Source organism: Phocoena phocoena, chromosome 7 (genome assembly GCF_963924675.1).
Source record: "Phocoena phocoena chromosome 7, mPhoPho1.1, whole genome shotgun sequence".
NCBI lineage: Eukaryota > Metazoa > Chordata > Mammalia > Artiodactyla > Phocoenidae > Phocoena > Phocoena phocoena.
This window is the reverse complement of record NC_089225.1, coordinates 76,171,489-76,188,415: the sequence shown is the minus strand read 5'-3', so window position 1 is coordinate 76,188,415 and position 16,927 is coordinate 76,171,489. Positions and strand designations below refer to the sequence as shown.

The following is a 16,927-nucleotide window of genomic DNA, read 5'->3' as shown; positions in this document are numbered from 1 at the left end:
GAAGGTACGTTCCTGTACTGTTTTCTTGAAGAACATGGAACCTTGTCTAGGTGCTTAGAGGAAAGGTGGGGCCCACCTAAAGCAGAGTCACACTTCAAGAGGGTCACATCACAGAGCTGCTAAGTAAAGATTTAGGATTATGACTTTCCTGTGTTACAGTTTGACACTTGGGGACGAGGTGATGCATTTCATGGGTGAGCCTTTACCCACCATGACCTTGAAGAGCATCCTAATTCCAGCTTCAGCACCCTTTCATTCTCCAGTTTGAATAATAAACAATGATAAAATTTCATTGTCTATTTCCATTCTATGTATGTAAAGTTGGAGTCATGAATGCCAACTCTTAGAGTTTTACAGGTGTCACATTACCACTCATACATCTTATGACCAATGATAAGATCTGACTAAGAGGTTTAAAAAGAAAAAAAGTGGCTTGCTGGTGAGGAAAATGTTTATCACACACTCTCTGCTGTATTTTATCTGTGAGTGATGATCATTACGTCATGGAAACAAAACTGTTCCAACTGAAAGTGAATACTCATCAAAATCATGGCAGAGGGGCTTCCCTGGTGGCGCGGTGGTTGAGAGTCTGCCTGCCGATGCAGGGGACACGGGTTCGTGCCCCAGTCCGGGAAGATCCCACGTGCCGCGGAGCGGCTGGGCCCGTGAGCCATGGCCACTGAGCCTGCACGTCCGGAGCCTGTGCTCCACAACGGGAGAGGCCACAACAGGGAGATGCCCATGTACCGCAAAAAAAAAAAAATCATGGCAGAGGTAGCAGAGTAAATGGCACAAATGTAAGGCTAATATGTTATACTTTTTGGTTCTTTCTTTTTAACAATCTATAGTTTAAAGGAAAGAGATAACTTTCAGATGTTTTCAGCAGAATGATCTAAGCTGTACCTACACAGTTACTCTGGATGAGTTCCATTGTCAAACTGCATGCCACAAAGTAAGTTGAAGGAAAACTGACATGGAAATACATCCAAATACAGCCTGCCTCATGTAGAGCACTGTGATATGTGTTAAAGTGAAGCACTACGAAATATGACATAGTAGCAATGGTGCCTTATAAGAACCTACCTGGTTGGGGAGAAATATGTAAATGAAATGGTTAAGTGGGAATGCCAGGCATGAATTGCCAGGTGATTGAATCGGATCAATGTTACAGATGGTTTGAGAGATGAGTTCATTTAGGCTGAGAAGTCTCTTGGAAAAAGGAGGATTTGAACTGGACCTTTATGGGGCTGGGGAGGTGGAAATCACATTTGTGGAGGGAAAGGGGAAGTCATTCATTTCAGGGATAACAGTCCTCACTAGATTTCCAGTGCCACCCCTCCCCTCTCGCCACTCACAAACGCATATTTATGAGTGGTTGGTTACTTGGAAAGGTCCTATATCTGTCCTTGTCCTATAGAGCACAGGGCAGTACAGCTGCAATGTGGCCCAGGTCACATTCCGTACGTAACACCAACACTTGACAAATACGTCATAGCACATAATCTATGAACATGTGATTTATAGGGTTATTTTATAAAGCATTTCACATGGAAGGAAAAGAGGAAGGCCCAGGGAACTTGGAATGCGTGCTTTTTACTAGGAGCTAAGCTAGCTGCTTTTCCTTTAGTATCTGAATCAGTCTACACAACAATTCTGAAAGATTGTGATTCCGATTTAGAAAAAGAAAATAGTTCAGAAATGCAAAGTAACTTGTTTGCCTTCACCAGCCAGTAGAGACAAAGTCAGGACTTTTTTTTTGTTGTTGAGATATAATTGTCACATAACATTGTATGAGTTTAAGTTGTACAACATAATGATTTGATATACATTGTGAAATGATCACCATAATATGTTTAGTTAACATCCACCAAAAGTCAGGATTCATACCAGCTTTGATTCCAGAAAATAGCCTCTTTTCCTACACTATACTCCTTCCCTAGGGATAGAAAAGACATTTTTCTCCCTTCAATTACCAGAAGCATTTCAGTGTTGAAGTTACAGAAAAGAGGGCTTATTAAATTAGTTACAAGGTCAAAGAAAGTATTTGGTAGGCTAAGAGCTGTTGGATCAGGCTCATATTCAACCTTTGATCAGGAAAAGAGGACACTGTACAGTGTGTTCCTTGGAAAGATTACCAAAGTAAATAAAAAGTTTTCTAGCTGCCTCGAGCAATCATGAAAATACTACATATCTATGTGATTACCTAGCAAAGTCGAAGAGCATTTTATTGGGCAAATAAAAAGCCCAGAATTAAGTCAGTGCTAATGACCTTTAAGCCACCTGAAAAACACTGAACGTGATGAAGTACAGCACATTCCCAGTGTCCACAGACATAAGGTCAAGAGTCAAAGCTTTTGACAATTTGGCTTACAATGAGCATATTACCAGAATTCCTGGGGAGGAAACACTGATGTTTCCCCAAATAAAAATGGACTGTAATCTAAAAAAAAAAAAAAAAGGACTGATTTTTATATTATTGCTTCACATTGCCCAAGAGAAAAATGACTAAGACGTCACCTGACAGTATAGCATATCATAAGCATATACGAAATAGCCATTTAGTAAAACCTGGTTTAACAAAGAAAATGGGTTACTTTCCAAACATGTGTAATTTATTTTAGCATTAGCCCATGACTAATTTCTTGATGATTGCAAGAATATCAAAATTTTAAATATTCTATGATTCTGTGGTAAAAGTAGTTGTATAGGAAAAAATGTTTCCTTAATTTGCAGGTGTATATATCTCCCTCTAGTGTTCAAAGAAACCAAGTGCAATCTTGTGTTTTTCCAGATCTGGTTGTGATTAGTCAAAGGTCAATGTGTGGTAATAAGCCAGCATCATTATTTGTTTTTATGGGAATTGGTCCATATATAGCTCAATATTTTCACAAACAAATACCACATGCATGAATTGTCAACCAAATGTCATAGGATTCTTTTGTATCTAAGATATCTGTTGTAACTCTAACTTTGTACTGCATAACTCTCTGTTAAAGGATTGACAAAGTACGTAATTTTTAAATTTCTAGTTTCCAGAAAGGGAATATGAGAGCCTTGGGGCTTGATCCTTGGACCACCTTTCTTTTTGTTTCTACTTACTCTGTCTTACTTGATTTCATCTAACCTCATGGCTTCAGTTACCGTCTGTCTACGGCTGAACTTCTAATCTGTTCCTTGACCAGAGTTATAGCCAGGGTTGTATAGCTTTCAGTCTCCTCAACATCTCACTTGGACATCTAACAGGCATCTCAAACTTAACATGTTTGAAAACCAAGTTTTTTTATTTTCTTGCACCTTCCAGCATGTGCCCCCAAACCCCGCTTTGCGTTTCAGTTAAAAGTACTACCACCTACCAAGTAGCTCAGACAAAAAACCCTAACAGTCATTTTACCCTATTCTCATTCCTTACATTTAGTCCATCAGCAAGTCCTATTGGGTTTTTCTCCAAAATATATCCCTGATTTGTCCCCTTCTCTCCATCTCCATTACTTTCCCCAAGTTCAAGCCACTGTTGTTACTTCCCTGACCTACCCCAAGAGGCTCCTAACTGGCCTTCCTGCTTCCACTCCCACTCCATTTCAGTTCATAGTTTCTCCGCCCAATTAAAATAAGATCCTTCCTCACTGTGTTCCTGGCCTTCTTCAGGCCCTTGAATGTGCCGAGTTCATTCTCACATTTGGGCTTGGCCATTTCCTGGGAAACTCATCTTTGAACGGCTGGTTCCTTTTTGTCATTCAAGTCTCAGCTCAGATGTTTCCTCCTCAGCAAGAATTTCCTTGACTGCAGTCTCCCATTACCCTGTTTCATTTTCTTCTTGCATTTTCATCATCTGAAATAAAAATTGATTAATATACTTATTTTTTTTTCTTGCTAGTTTTCTCTTTCTCTTTACTAGAACAAGAGCTGAGGTCTTGGCTGCCCCCTGTCTCTCCCATGCCTAGAACTGTGCCTGGCCCACAGCTGGTGTTCAAGAAATATTTGTTGACTGAGCAAGATGAGGAAGATGTGGATGAGTACAGGTTCACAAAGAGAGAAAGGCATGGGCAGAGAAAAGAACACGGTGTCCTGGACTCTGCTTTAAGTTGTACACTTAATTTTCTCAGCCTCATACCATGCCCCACAATCATAAAAAGCTACCACACTGCCTCAAAAGGAACATGTGTAACTCACAGTCCTTCCTTTCACACATGCTACAGTTTCAAAAGCTGAAGCTAAAATAATGAGTAGTAACAAATAACAACATAAGTCGGAACTCAGCAGCATAAGCTTATATATTTTAAAGGAAAACAAAATATCTTCTCATAAAAGATTCCCATAGGCTCAGCACAAATTTGGGCATACAGTCCGTAAGGAAGCATTTGGTTCGTGTCTAATAAAATAAATTTTAGCAAAACACACCCAAACCATCAAAGAAAATACACGATCATAAATGCAACTGACCTTGACACTCGGGGAACCAAAATATCAACAAGTCAATTTCTGTTCTCCATGTGGTCTTTCATATTTGGTTAACTGAGGTAACCAGTTTCTGTTCCCAGGTGGTTTCTCTTAAAATGGATTTCCAGATTTGTAGATTAGTAAGTCAAAAGCATATAGATAACGGTACCCAAACTAAGCCCTGAGTAATTGCATGATGCAGTCTTTTAAGGGGACAAATAGCAGGAGAAGTAAAGTGTCTTTCTATAACTTGAGCAATCCAGTGATCCAACATGTCTAATCAAAAATTCATTTCTGGGGCTTCCTTGGTGGTGCAGTGGTTGGGAGTCCGCCTGCCGATGCAGGGGACGCGGGTTCGTGCCCCGGTCCAGGAGGATCCCACATGCCGCGGAGCGGCTGGGCCCGTGAGCCATGGCCACTGGGCCTGCGTGTCCGGAGCCTGTGCTCCGCAACGGGAGAGGCCACAACAGTGAGAGGCCCGTGTACCGCAAAAAAAAAAAAAAAAAAAAATTCATTCCTAATATTTTTTGAAATATATTGATTCTTGTCAGGTTTTTGAGCCTGCCTTAACCTGAGTGGTGAGGACAGGGATTATATCTCAGCCGCAGTATGGTTGGTGACATTACTGACTGCTATGAGAATTGCAATGGGAATTCAACCCCTGGAGCCATATTCCTCTTGCTTGACAGGGATCACAGTAACTGACAAATACAAAAGAACTGTCTTTGCCAATTTTTATAAAATTATTTTTCCTTCCATAATGCTGGCAAGGTGCACTACAGAAGACAAATTTAGAAACAGGATTCTGCAAATGAGAAATCGACCCCAAGGGGAGCTAGAAATGGAGACAATGTAGAAAGTCAGAGTACCCTGCTGCTTGTTTATTTCAATTATGGCTTTTGAGGTTGTGGTGAGCAGAGAGCGGGACAGCAGAATACTGAAGAAGGAAAGTTCGCAGATGGGGAAAGGGTGAATGGCTGACTTGTTTCAGGCTCATCTCTGTCTAGACTGTTGCTGTGACTCCTTCTGTTTCTCGCTGGCCTGCTCATATGGACAGGTACCCTTCCTGAAGCAATCCAGTTGGTGCTGGGTTTCTACCAAGAGCCCTAATTTCTTCTAACACCTGGGAGCTGTTGGGACTAGTTCTTTTGGCAGCATGTAGGGCAGTCACTAAACCAATCACCGCTTTATATCTCCTGGTTATTGCCAGTGGTGTGAGCCCTTAAAGGTCATTTTTTTGCTTCTCGGAGTCTTACTTTCTAGGTGCTTTTTGCTTCTCTTTGGTTGACTCAACCTTCCAGCACTCTGCTGGCTTTCAGATCTTTTCACTGTGCTCTGGGGCTGTGAAAGCACTCTACCTCTTCCCCTCAGTCTCTGAACCTTACCCCTAGCTCCAGGTTTTGACTGAAGTTTGTCTCTCCCTGAAGGGTCTGTTTCTATGTGGGATTTTCAATTCTTCCACATTCCAAGTTCAGGAGATGGGGTCTTCAGCATTTATTCTCTGTTTTCTAGTAAAAAATTCTTACTAATTTTAGGCTCATAGCATCTTCTCTCCTTTTCTCCTGCTTCATTCATTGAGGACTTTAGCTCATGGCTGTCCTCTCCACTCCACTACTTCAGCATACACGGGAACAGCCATAGCCTTAGCAACTTAGTTCCTTGAATTTCCATGGGCAAAGTCCTTTACTTTAGTCACCCATGTCCACAGCTAGTTGTGTGCCTTGTCAACATCTGGAATTGCTCCACTTCTGAAATCACAGAGTCAATACGCTCACTCTTATCCTTTCTGCTTTAATAGTTAGAGCCTCCACGAAGACCCCACCCACCCCATTCAACAGCCCTTTCTTCCTCTACTGATTTTAGGTTCTGAGATTATTTATTTCAATTTCACTCCTACCAGATGCCCCATTCTCTTGCTCTGTTGTTGTTGGAGGTCATCGAGAGGATGTGACTGCTGGTGGATACACAAGGTGGACCCGGGCAATCAGAGGCTCCCCATTCCCTCCCCGGTCCTTGGAGTATACACTCCTCTGTTCTCACAGTGGGAGCTGTTTCCAGAGAGACAGCCTTATAGAGCAATGTGTTGTTGAGACCATCTGGACCATATATGTGACTGAACTCCATTAATGCCTCCATATAAACTTTGAAGATTCTGGCAGGTGGGTGCAGAGATGTATGCATCTTGCAGGTACCCAAGACAAGTCTTGTATGTAAGTTCCCTGGCTTATTAAACCTGGCACCTGCCAATCTGAAGTGGTCTGTCTGCCTCTTTCTCTAGTCTATCTGTGAGCCACCAGTTATCCTGCTGTCATACCGGCCTGGGGAATGTGCTGTGTGTTGGTCTTCTCTGAACCTGAGCCTGGTCTGTTGAACATGTTTGGAGTGTAGATTTCTGTCACCACTAATTCAGAGGCTTCAACTTCATCTAGGCCTTTCCTAAATTTCCTTGATCACTTCTGTTCTCTCTCCTTTTCTGCCAAGTAGTCATTTCAAAACTTCTTGGTTCTGCTCAAATTTTCCTTTAACCCCTGACTCCTACCTTCCCTCTAGTTCTTAGTAGGTGATTTCGCTTTCTACATCACAGAGAAAATGATACTCAATTTTTGGAAATGCCCCCAACTACACACCAGCAAACTTCTCAACACCCACATCTCCATGCATCTTTCTTCCTCCTTTTGTGAGTGTCCCTACAGGGTGTCTCTTCATCTGGAAGTAATCCTATCTCCTTTTAACTTTTCCCTTCATCTTTATCCTCCCCCTTACTATTTGCATGTAAACATAAGCAAAACTCTCTTGTTTGAAAAATAAGGTCTTTGTATCCATGACTCCCCTCAATCCCCACTCCATCCCTCTTGTCCATAACCCATACTTTTGAAGATTTGCCTACACTGGCAGTCTCCCTCCCTTCATTCTCCAGCCTCTGGTATCTGGGCCCACATCCTCCTACCTCATTGTACTGAAATCCCTTTGCCACGTTCACCAGTGACTTCCTTATTGCTCTATCCAATGGATACTTTTGAATCTCAGTTCCGAAGCATTTGACCGTGTTGACCAAATTCTCCTTCTTGAAATATTCTTTTCTTTGGTTTCCATGGGTCTATACTCTCAGTTCCCAATTGTCTCTGGCCACTTTTCAGTTCTCCTTCCAGGGTTCCCTTCTGTCTAACTTTCAAATATTGTTTGTTTTTTATACTAGATTCTCTTCTTGTTCTACATACTCCCTGAGCCATCTCATCTATGCTTATGGATTGTATGTCACTTATATGTTAGTGAGTCTCAAATCCATGTCCTTAGCTCAGAATTTATCTTCTGAGCTTTGACTGCTATGTACAATACCTACTGGCCATATATGCACTTACATGTGTTGTAGTTATCTCACAGTCGCCATGTCCCACACTCATTGCTTTCTCTTTAAAGCCCACTCCTCTTCCTCTTTTCTCTATCTCATCATTCATACAGGTATCCAAAGCAGTAAAATGGTCCCCAACCTTATTTCTCCATTTTAAACATCCACATTCTAGTGGAACCACCTCCTAAATATCTCTTGAATCTCTATTACCTCCATCACTACCCCAGTTCCAGCCACCATCATCTCTTGTGGAACTCTCATAATAGTCCCATGGTTAAGACTTTCACTGCAGGGGGCGCGGGTTTGATCCCTGGTCAGGGAACTAAGATCCTGCGTGCCATACGGCGTGGCCAAAAAAAAAAGAAAGAAAGAAGAAAAGAAACTTCTCAGTAATTAAGTTTATATAACAAATATTTCTGTCAAATCATTGTTTAATAAAGCATCATTAAAAAAATGAAATATCCTGTCATTCTTCCTCTTCCTCCTCATGATTTGGCTTTAGTTTTCCTCTTTTAAAAAAAGAATTAAAAATTTTTTAATTGTAAAATATACATAACATAAAGTTTACAGTTTTAACCATGTTTAAGTGTACAGTTCAGTGGCATTAAGTACATTCACACTGTTGGGCACCTACCACTGCCATTCATCTTTGGAATTTTTTCACCTTGCAAAAACTGAAACTCTGTACCCTTTGAAAAGTAATATCTCATTCCTCCCTACCCACAACCCCTGACAACCACCGTTCTGTTTATATGAATTTGACTATGTACCTCATGTGAGTAGAGTCATACAGTATTTGTTCCTCTGTGACTAATTTTAGTTAGCATAATGCCTTTATGGTTCATCCATGGTGCAGCGTGTGTCAGAACTTCCTTTCTTTTTAAGGCTGAATAATATTCCCATTGTACCCATCAGTAATGAACTGGTTAAGAAATTGTGGAGAATCTGCCGTGGAACACTGTCCAGTGTCAAAAAGAATGAGCGCACGATATGGATCCATCTCTGAGATATACTGTGAATAGGAAAAGCACATTACGGAATAGATTGTGTAGTATGCAAACATTTATATAAATAAGATAGCTATATATGTCTATTTATGTGTGGAAATTTCTAGAGTCTACCAAAGAAAGTAGTAACACTGGTTGTCTCTGAGGAGGTGAAAAATGGATCAGGTGTGGGAGACTTATTTCTTGTAAAATTTTGTTCTATTTTGAGCGTTTTTCATACGCCTATATAACTTTAAAAAATAAATAAATACCAGTAGGCACACTATGAAAGAAATTCCCATTGTATTACCGTATTTTATTCATCCCTTCATCCTTAGGTGGGTGCTTGGGTTTCTTCTAGCTTTTGGTTGTTGCACATAATGCTGCTATAAACATGGATTTACAAATATGTTTGTGTTCCTGCCTTCAGTTCTTTTGGGCAAATACCAGCAATAGAATTGCTGGATCATATGGTAATTCTATTTTTAAGTTTTTAAGGAACTGCAATATTGTTTTCCATAAGGGCTGCACCATTTTGCATTCCTATCAGTAGTGTATGAGGGCTCCAATTTTTCCATGTCCTCATCAACACTTTTTATTGCTTCTCTTTTTAATAATAACCACTCTCGTGGATGTGAAATGGTATCTTGTGGTTTTGATTTGCATATCCCTGATGATTAGTGATGTAGAGCATCTTTTCATATGCTCATAGGCCATTTGTATATCTTTTTTGGGAAAATGTCTTATTGAGTCCTTTTGCCATTTTTAAAAATGAGATTGTTTGTTACTGTTGAGTTTTAGGAAGTCTCGATATATCCTGGATATTAATCCCTATCAGATATGTAATTTGCAAAACACTTGCTCCCATTCTGTGGGCTACCTTTTCACTGTTCTTTGATGAACAAAGGTTTTAAATTTTGATGAAGTCCAATTTGTCTATTTTTTCTTTTGTTGCTTATGCAATTGGTGTCATATCCAAGAAATCATTGCCAAATCCAATGTTACAAAGCTTTTCCCTTATGTTTTCTTCTAAAAGTTTCATAGTTTTAGCTCTTACGTTTAGGACTTAATCCATTTTTAGTTAATTTTTGTATATGGTGTTAGGCCAATTTCATTCTTTTACATGTGGATCTCCAGTTTTCCCAGCTCCATTTGTTGAAAAGACAGTTTTTAATTCTGCAGCTTTGTATTAAGTTTTGATATCAGGAATTGTGAGTCCTTCAACTTTGTTCTTTTTCAAGAGTGTTTTGCCTCTTCTAGGTCCCTTGAAATTCCCTGTGAATTTTAGGATGGGCTCTTATAATTTCTGAACAAAACACTTTTCAGTGGAGATCATTTTCCCTTTAAGTCTAAACTCCATACCATTGTTACCGAGTCCAAGCTCATACTGCTCGCAGAACAACAGGCCAATAAATAGAGAGAGGAGTTGTTGGGGCAAGGAATAGTGACTTTATTTGGAAAGCCAGCAGACTGAGAAGATGGTGGACTAGTGTCCCAAAGAACGGTCTTACCTAACTTAGAATTCAGGCTTCTTTTATAGTAAAAGGGGAGGGGGTGTAGTTGGTTGTTGCCAACTTCTTGGTGTTGGAATCCTTTGTTCTTGCAGCTGTCCAGGTAGGTCAGGTCATGCTGTTCCTGTAAACCTCTGACAAGACAAATGTTATTCTCTGCTCTTCAACTTTTTATCTCTCTATGAATGGAAAAGTGTTATACCTTTAAAGGTCAGAGCCTTGAGAATGGGCTGTCCTGTATATTTCAGGCCCTAGGCAACATTCTTAACTTGTAGTGAAAACAATAGAATACTAAGGTTAAAGTAAAAGAAACAGATCCAAAATGGAGTCAGATTTGTTCTTCCCTATTACACCGTGTTTTAAAGGGTCCTTTAAGATATAGCACCTGCATGTCACCTCAGCTTCATCTCTAGATTTTCTTTAACTCCCTTTACGTAAATCAACTCTTCAAACTTTCAGAACTACTTTTAATCCTTGCATCAGCCATCCATTCTTGTCTAGGGCCTTTATATATATAATCTGCTTGCTTTCAACATTGTCCAGCCATGTCTTCTTCCTTCAGATCTCACATCACTTCCACATCTTCCAGGAGAAATTAAGTTCCTGCTTTGTGTTCTTCCTGAGGATCCTCCTTCCCATGTTGCCTGCACCGCATTTTAACTGCTTATTTGAATACTCTCTTAGCCGGTGCTGAAGGGATGGCATCTTGGTCAGGTTTGTATGCCTAGCCCTTAGCACAGCACCCTTCATGCAGTAGACCATCCGGGAATGTTGGTTTAAATGAATTCTTGAAGTTTCTTTTTCCGGTATTCTTCTAAAGGATAGTTTTCTAGTGTGTGGGAAAAGTCAAGAAAAGAACGTGAGTTGGAAACCCACGGAAAATAGAAGAAAGGTGCTTACTGGTTCCAAGCTCTGCATGCTTTGTTCTCCTAATTCCACTTGCCCCCATAAGCTGTGAAATCTGCAATCATTTCATTCCACTAGTCCTCTGAGACCTCCTAGGCACAGATAAAGTTAAATAGGAAAATAGGAGTTAAGGCAGGGACCCGCAGCACCCAGCTAAGTTAGGAGGGTGCAAAAGTGACCGGTCAGTAATCCAAGGGTATTTACTCCTCGAGGCAGAAGGAAGAGCACCCACCGCCTTCAGCTATTTACTCGCCCGCTGCTAACGCACCACGCGGGCTCAGGCGCCACCCAGCGCCCTGGAAAGTGCCTCCCGCGGGAGTGCACTGCCAGTTCCCGGGCGCTGTCCCAGGAGCAACAGATGACCGGAAATGGAACCTGCGCGGGCCTGTTGCTTAGCAACGAACGCAGCCGGGAAGCTAGACAGCCCCGGCCCTGAGGGAGCATAGACTGCCTTGTCCCCGGGCGCCGCATCTCTCGTCCGAGCGGTTCCTCGGGGCTCCGGGCAGGAGCGATCCAGGGGCCACCGGGTGCCACCAGCGCGTCCTCACAGCCATGAGCAGCCGGCAGGTGAGAGGTTGGCTCCTCGCCAGGCTCGTCCGGCTGCGAAACTTCCCTTGTATTTCAAAAGTGATGGAAGCCTAGGTCTTCCGGACTCCGCAGTTGTGGCCTCGCGGGGTATAGCTTCTTTCATCCCACTTATGATCTGGGATACTGAGCGTTTTCGGTGAAAACTTTTGTATGTTCTCTTCCCAACCGTTCGTACTTGGTGTTGTCATAACAACCAAACACAGTGGAGCAGAGCGCCTGCAGTTTAAATTACAGCCCTAGAGTGTCCCCAGTGTGCTAACGGTGGCTGTGTTTGTCTGGGGGGAAGCTCGGTGGGGAGTTGCCTTGGATTTGGGCTCTAGGGTTGGAATATAAGCCCCTTCCTAGCGGTGCGACTTTGGGCAAATCACTTGGTTTTTCTAAACCTTCTCTCTCTTTTATGCAAAGGGGAGGAATCAGAACAAATTTTCCTCCTTTCTAAGGTTATTACAAAGTTCAAACAAGATGCCATGCCATACCATACCACACATGAAAGGGTTTGGTAAGTGGCGAGTGGAATTTCTTCTTAGGAAAACATCCCCATGGCATGTAACAAAAGATGCATATGAAACCGTGGGGAATCATCATTAGTCAAATCCATTTCACTGGCCTCCACTAATCAAGTTTGCTTTTAATTGTTGCTACAAAAGACTTGCAGGTCCTCCACTCCACATGGAGCCTAAACAATAAGATGTTTGCCGGAGTTGTTTTGCAGGAGCTTGGAGTCAGCTGTGTCTCTGGGGCTGAGCTAGTTAAGGTTGCATAGGCTCCCTGACCCTCCAACTGGGCATATGCAAGTATGGCTTGGTGACCTTTTGGCATCAGAGGGCTGAAAACTCCACCCTCAGATCCTGTTAAGCGCCTGCATTTTTGAAACTAGAGGCCTGTAGCTTAGTTACACCTGAGCAGAGGGGTGATTACCACGCCTACCACACCTTTTTCCAATCACCTTTCCCCACGCTCCCCACGCTCCCCACGCTCCCCACGCTCCCCACGCTTCTCACGCTCCCTACGCCTCAGACGGCCTTGCTGCGTTACTCCTTATCCCATAAGTACCCCAGCCCCTTGGCTTCCGGGAGCCAGATTTGAGATTTGTTCGTCTGTCTTTGCCTTGGCTGCCTTGTGAATAAGCCCTGTCTTCGCTGCAAACCTCGGATGTCTCAGCGTTTTGGCTTGCTGTTTTTCTGACAAAGGGAACCGGTAACATATGTTGCAGTAGATACTTTTTAGAACTCTTTATTGAATTTAAGGGTAACTGTAAACAAAAGGAATGAACAGTGGTCAACCTTTTAAATGCCAGAACAGAATGGGAAGACGTTAAGTGTGGGCATTATTCTGGGCTAGCTAGAAAACAACTCTAACTCTCTAGATTTGTATGGAAAAGGCCCCCTAAGCATCCTGGTACTGAATGGAAAACAGTTGCTTTTAAGCCTGTAGATTTTGCTTAGCTTCTTGGTTTGACACTAAACTATAATCTTTTCTTTTTCAAGCTTCATAATTTCTTTGGTAGTGTTAGAGTTTACTGTGGGAAGAAGATTAAAAGTAACACTGAGTTGTAGATTACTAACTGAAAATGTCAAAACCCTAATTCATTAATTAATCAAAAATAACTTATTTTTTTGATGCCCACATCAGTCTTTGACCTGCTTTTGAATCATGTGCTGTGGTGTTGAAATTTAAAATATGCCTTTACCATATTTGCAGTGGTATTTCTGAATAGCTGTTGTTTCACAAAGCCCAAACTGACCAATTTATAACTGAAAAGCATCCACTAAAAACCTATCGACAGTTAAGTTTTAAGTTTCACTTTATCTTAATAAAAGTGATGTTTGGAAATTACACGCCCCCACCCCAAAGGAACCTCTGTTACTAAAAAGGCAGTGGGATCTTGAAAGAATGGGCATGAGCCCATCTAGGACTATTTACATTTTCTACATACTATTTTTAAACAGTAGAGGTCTCTCTCTGGCTGCTTTTGTTGACTTGTACTTTTAAAACTCTTGATACTTTCATTTATGCTAATTTTGAGTGTAGTTTTCCTTTTGAAAGGGTGAAAGTTTTTATATTTTAACCTGAAACAAACAGAATGGATTAAACTTTTGGAAATAACATTTTGATGTGACATTTACTTACGTGTTCATTTAGTTTGAAAAAGTAAGCAGGTGGTAAAATCATATTTGCTGAAGGAGATTTTAATATATTCATCTCAATAGTGGAAGGTTTAGAGTGACATGGCATTTTTCAGGAATAGCAATTTGAACTCTTAAATTAGGTATTTAAAAGAAAAATCTCTTGGAACTGCTTCTTTCATTTTTAAAATTAGTTAAAACATAAGGCTTTTTGAGTTTCAGTTGAAGAACTTTCAGAGGTTTAAAAATACAGATATCCAAAGAGCACGAAGCTCCCCACAAAATCCACTACAGATTGTGGGCAGAGAAGAGGGAAAAGCTGTCAGCTTATCTCTACCTTAGCGCATTTTCTAGTTGTTAAATTAAGTAGTTTTGCATTTATATGATGCTCATTCTGTTTTCCTTCATCCTGTCTCCTTGATGTTATTGCTTAAAAAGGAGATCAGAGTGAAAACAGTTGGGTATGAGGCCAACAGCATGGTGATAATTTTAACAACCATAACTCAGAACATATGATGACTATATTTAAATCAACCCTATTAAATTTTGAGAGTTGGTTGTTGATTTAATCAGACAACTTCAGGATTATTGTTGATTTTAACCAGATACATTCATAGACTCTGGTCATTTCATCAGAACAGTTAAATTTGGATTATACCAGGTTTCAAATATCCCTTCTTATAGACAAGTAGTTGAAAATCAGTGAAATAAAAACTAAGTGCCAAGCCAGAGTATTCAAGGAAGACCTTGACTCTTTAGCAATTTTAATTCTGGTAATGTAAAATTATATTAGTCAGGATCCCAACAGAAAACAGATGGCATGCTTAAAAGGATTAAATTGAAGAAAACTTACGAAAAGACCATTTGGAGAGGTGTGGGCAAGGTTAAGAGAAGAAACCAACAGGGATGAGGATGCACCTAAGGATTAATAACAGGAAGTCGCTGCCATTCCTAGGCCTGATGGGTCAAGGAAATTGAACCCCGTTCTCAGAACTTGGTGAGAGCTGGAGGCTTGGAATGGTAGCTTCCTGACGGGAGCTGAGCTCTGGAAGAATTTAGCCACTATCAGAACTATGGGAAACAGGGAGACTACGAGAGAAATATCCAAAACTCTCTCCCTTCATCCTGTCTAGTCTCCTACAGGTGCCTCTCATTGCTTAATCCCCAGCAGAAGCCAGAGGGCTGGGAGGCCAGGTGCTGCCTGTCTACAGAAGTCAGCCTTCTAGGCACAGAGCAGGAAGGAAAACATGGAGACTGGATTGGGGCAAACAAAGAATAACCATCACAGAAATTATTATATGTAGATGCAGCCTTCATGGACATTTCCCTGTTTACAAATTAGTTGGGATTAAAAGTTGGTAAGTCAGTTGTTCAGATCCTGTAATGCATTTTTCACTCAAAATTCTTTATACCTAAGAATAAGTCTAACAAAAGATGTGTACAGGGCTTCCCTGGTGGCGCAGTGGTTGAGAGTCCGCCTGCCAATGCAGGGGACACGGATTCATGCCCTGGTCCGGGAAGATCCCACGTGCCGCGGAGCTGCTAGGCCCGTGAGCCATGGCCGCTGAGCCTGCGTGTCCGGAGCCTGTGCTCCGCAATGGGGGAGGCCACAACAGTGAGAGGCCCACGTACTGCAAAAAAAATAAATAAATAAAAGATGTGTACACCCTTATGAAGAATATTACAAAAAGTTTTTGAAGGATACGCTCCAAGGATGTGAATAAAGAAATATATTGTATTCATGAAGAAGTCAATATCATAACAATATCAATTTCCTCCAGATTATTCTAGGCATTCAGTGTGTTTCTGTCAAAATCCCCCAAAGTTTCATGCAATGTGGATCCTAAAATTCACGTGGTAGAGAAAAGGTCAAGATTGCACATAATAATTTTTAAGAATACTAAGGTGGAGAGAATTGCCTTACAGATTTCAAGACCTATTGTGAAGTCATAGTAATTTAGACAATGTCATACAATTTGTTTACAGATAGACAAATATACCAATGGAATTAAAGGGACAAAAGAGATATTTACATACTCACATGTGTAATATATGTGTATTATATACACACTGTATAGTATATATGTGTGTGTGAAATAAAATTGTGTGTATACTAAAACATATGACCAAAGATGTTTATTGGAACATCTTTTGTAAGAGAGGAACATTGGAAATAAGCTAAATGTTAATTTACAGGAGAATGGAATGGATGAATCACATCATATTCATACATTAGAGTACTATACAGCTGTGAAAATCAGGAAAGTATCAACGTGGGAAGTGAGAAAACCATCTTGCTTGCATGCTGAAGAGTTTGAAAGAAAGTCTCCTATGATGTAAGGGAAACTTTCTGGAAAGCTGCCCTTAGGGATGCAACCCTGCTGGAGGGTGTCTGTCACTGGGTCAGCCACACACCACAGGCTGGGAAGGTGCCCACAGGCAAGGATGCTGACTGCTGGCAGCCACACCATGGAAGCAATGACAAAAAGCCCTGGAACCAGGAAGAGAGTCCCTTCCTCTCACAGTGTTGTTTTGACACCCTTTATAATATTAATGCTGGTTGGCAAAGGAGAAATGTTATAGAGTCCTGCCCAATCACAAAGGGGGCAAAAAGGGTAGACTTGGAGCTGAGAGGTAATAAATTGACAATTGGCAAAAAGCACGATTTATAATCTGCTTTATAGAACAAAGCATTATTGTCAACAGTGCTTCCTCTTACCTAGGTGGAATTCCTACCATGGGATCATCCTCTACTCAAAGGAAGTATCAGCACTTTTCCCTGAAAGTTGCTGCTAAAAAGTATATGTTACTTGCAGCTCAATAACAAAAAAACAAACAACCCCATCCAAAAATGGGCAGAAGACCTAAATAGACATTTCTCCAAAGAAGATATACAGAATGCCAACAAACACATGAAAGAATGCTCAACATCATTAATCATTAGAGAAATGCAAATCAAAACTACAATGAGATATCATCTCACACCAGTCAGAATGGCCATCATCAAAAAATCTAGAAACAATA

The 16,927-nt window shown here is 41.1% G+C and overlaps 1 protein-coding gene across 1 annotated transcript in view; it reads left to right on the top strand.

The window, feature by feature from the left end:
* Positions 1-11,718: 11,718 nt before the first annotated feature.
* DNAH7 (dynein axonemal heavy chain 7) overlaps positions 11,719-16,927 on the top strand; it is a 248,183-nt gene continuing 242,974 nt past the window's right edge. Inside the window, exon 1 of the mRNA XM_065880632.1 lies at positions 11,719-11,756. Within this exon, the coding sequence (XP_065736704.1) occupies positions 11,742-11,756 (15 nt within the window). The 5' untranslated portion in view covers positions 11,719-11,741. The remainder of the gene's footprint in view (positions 11,757-16,927) is intronic.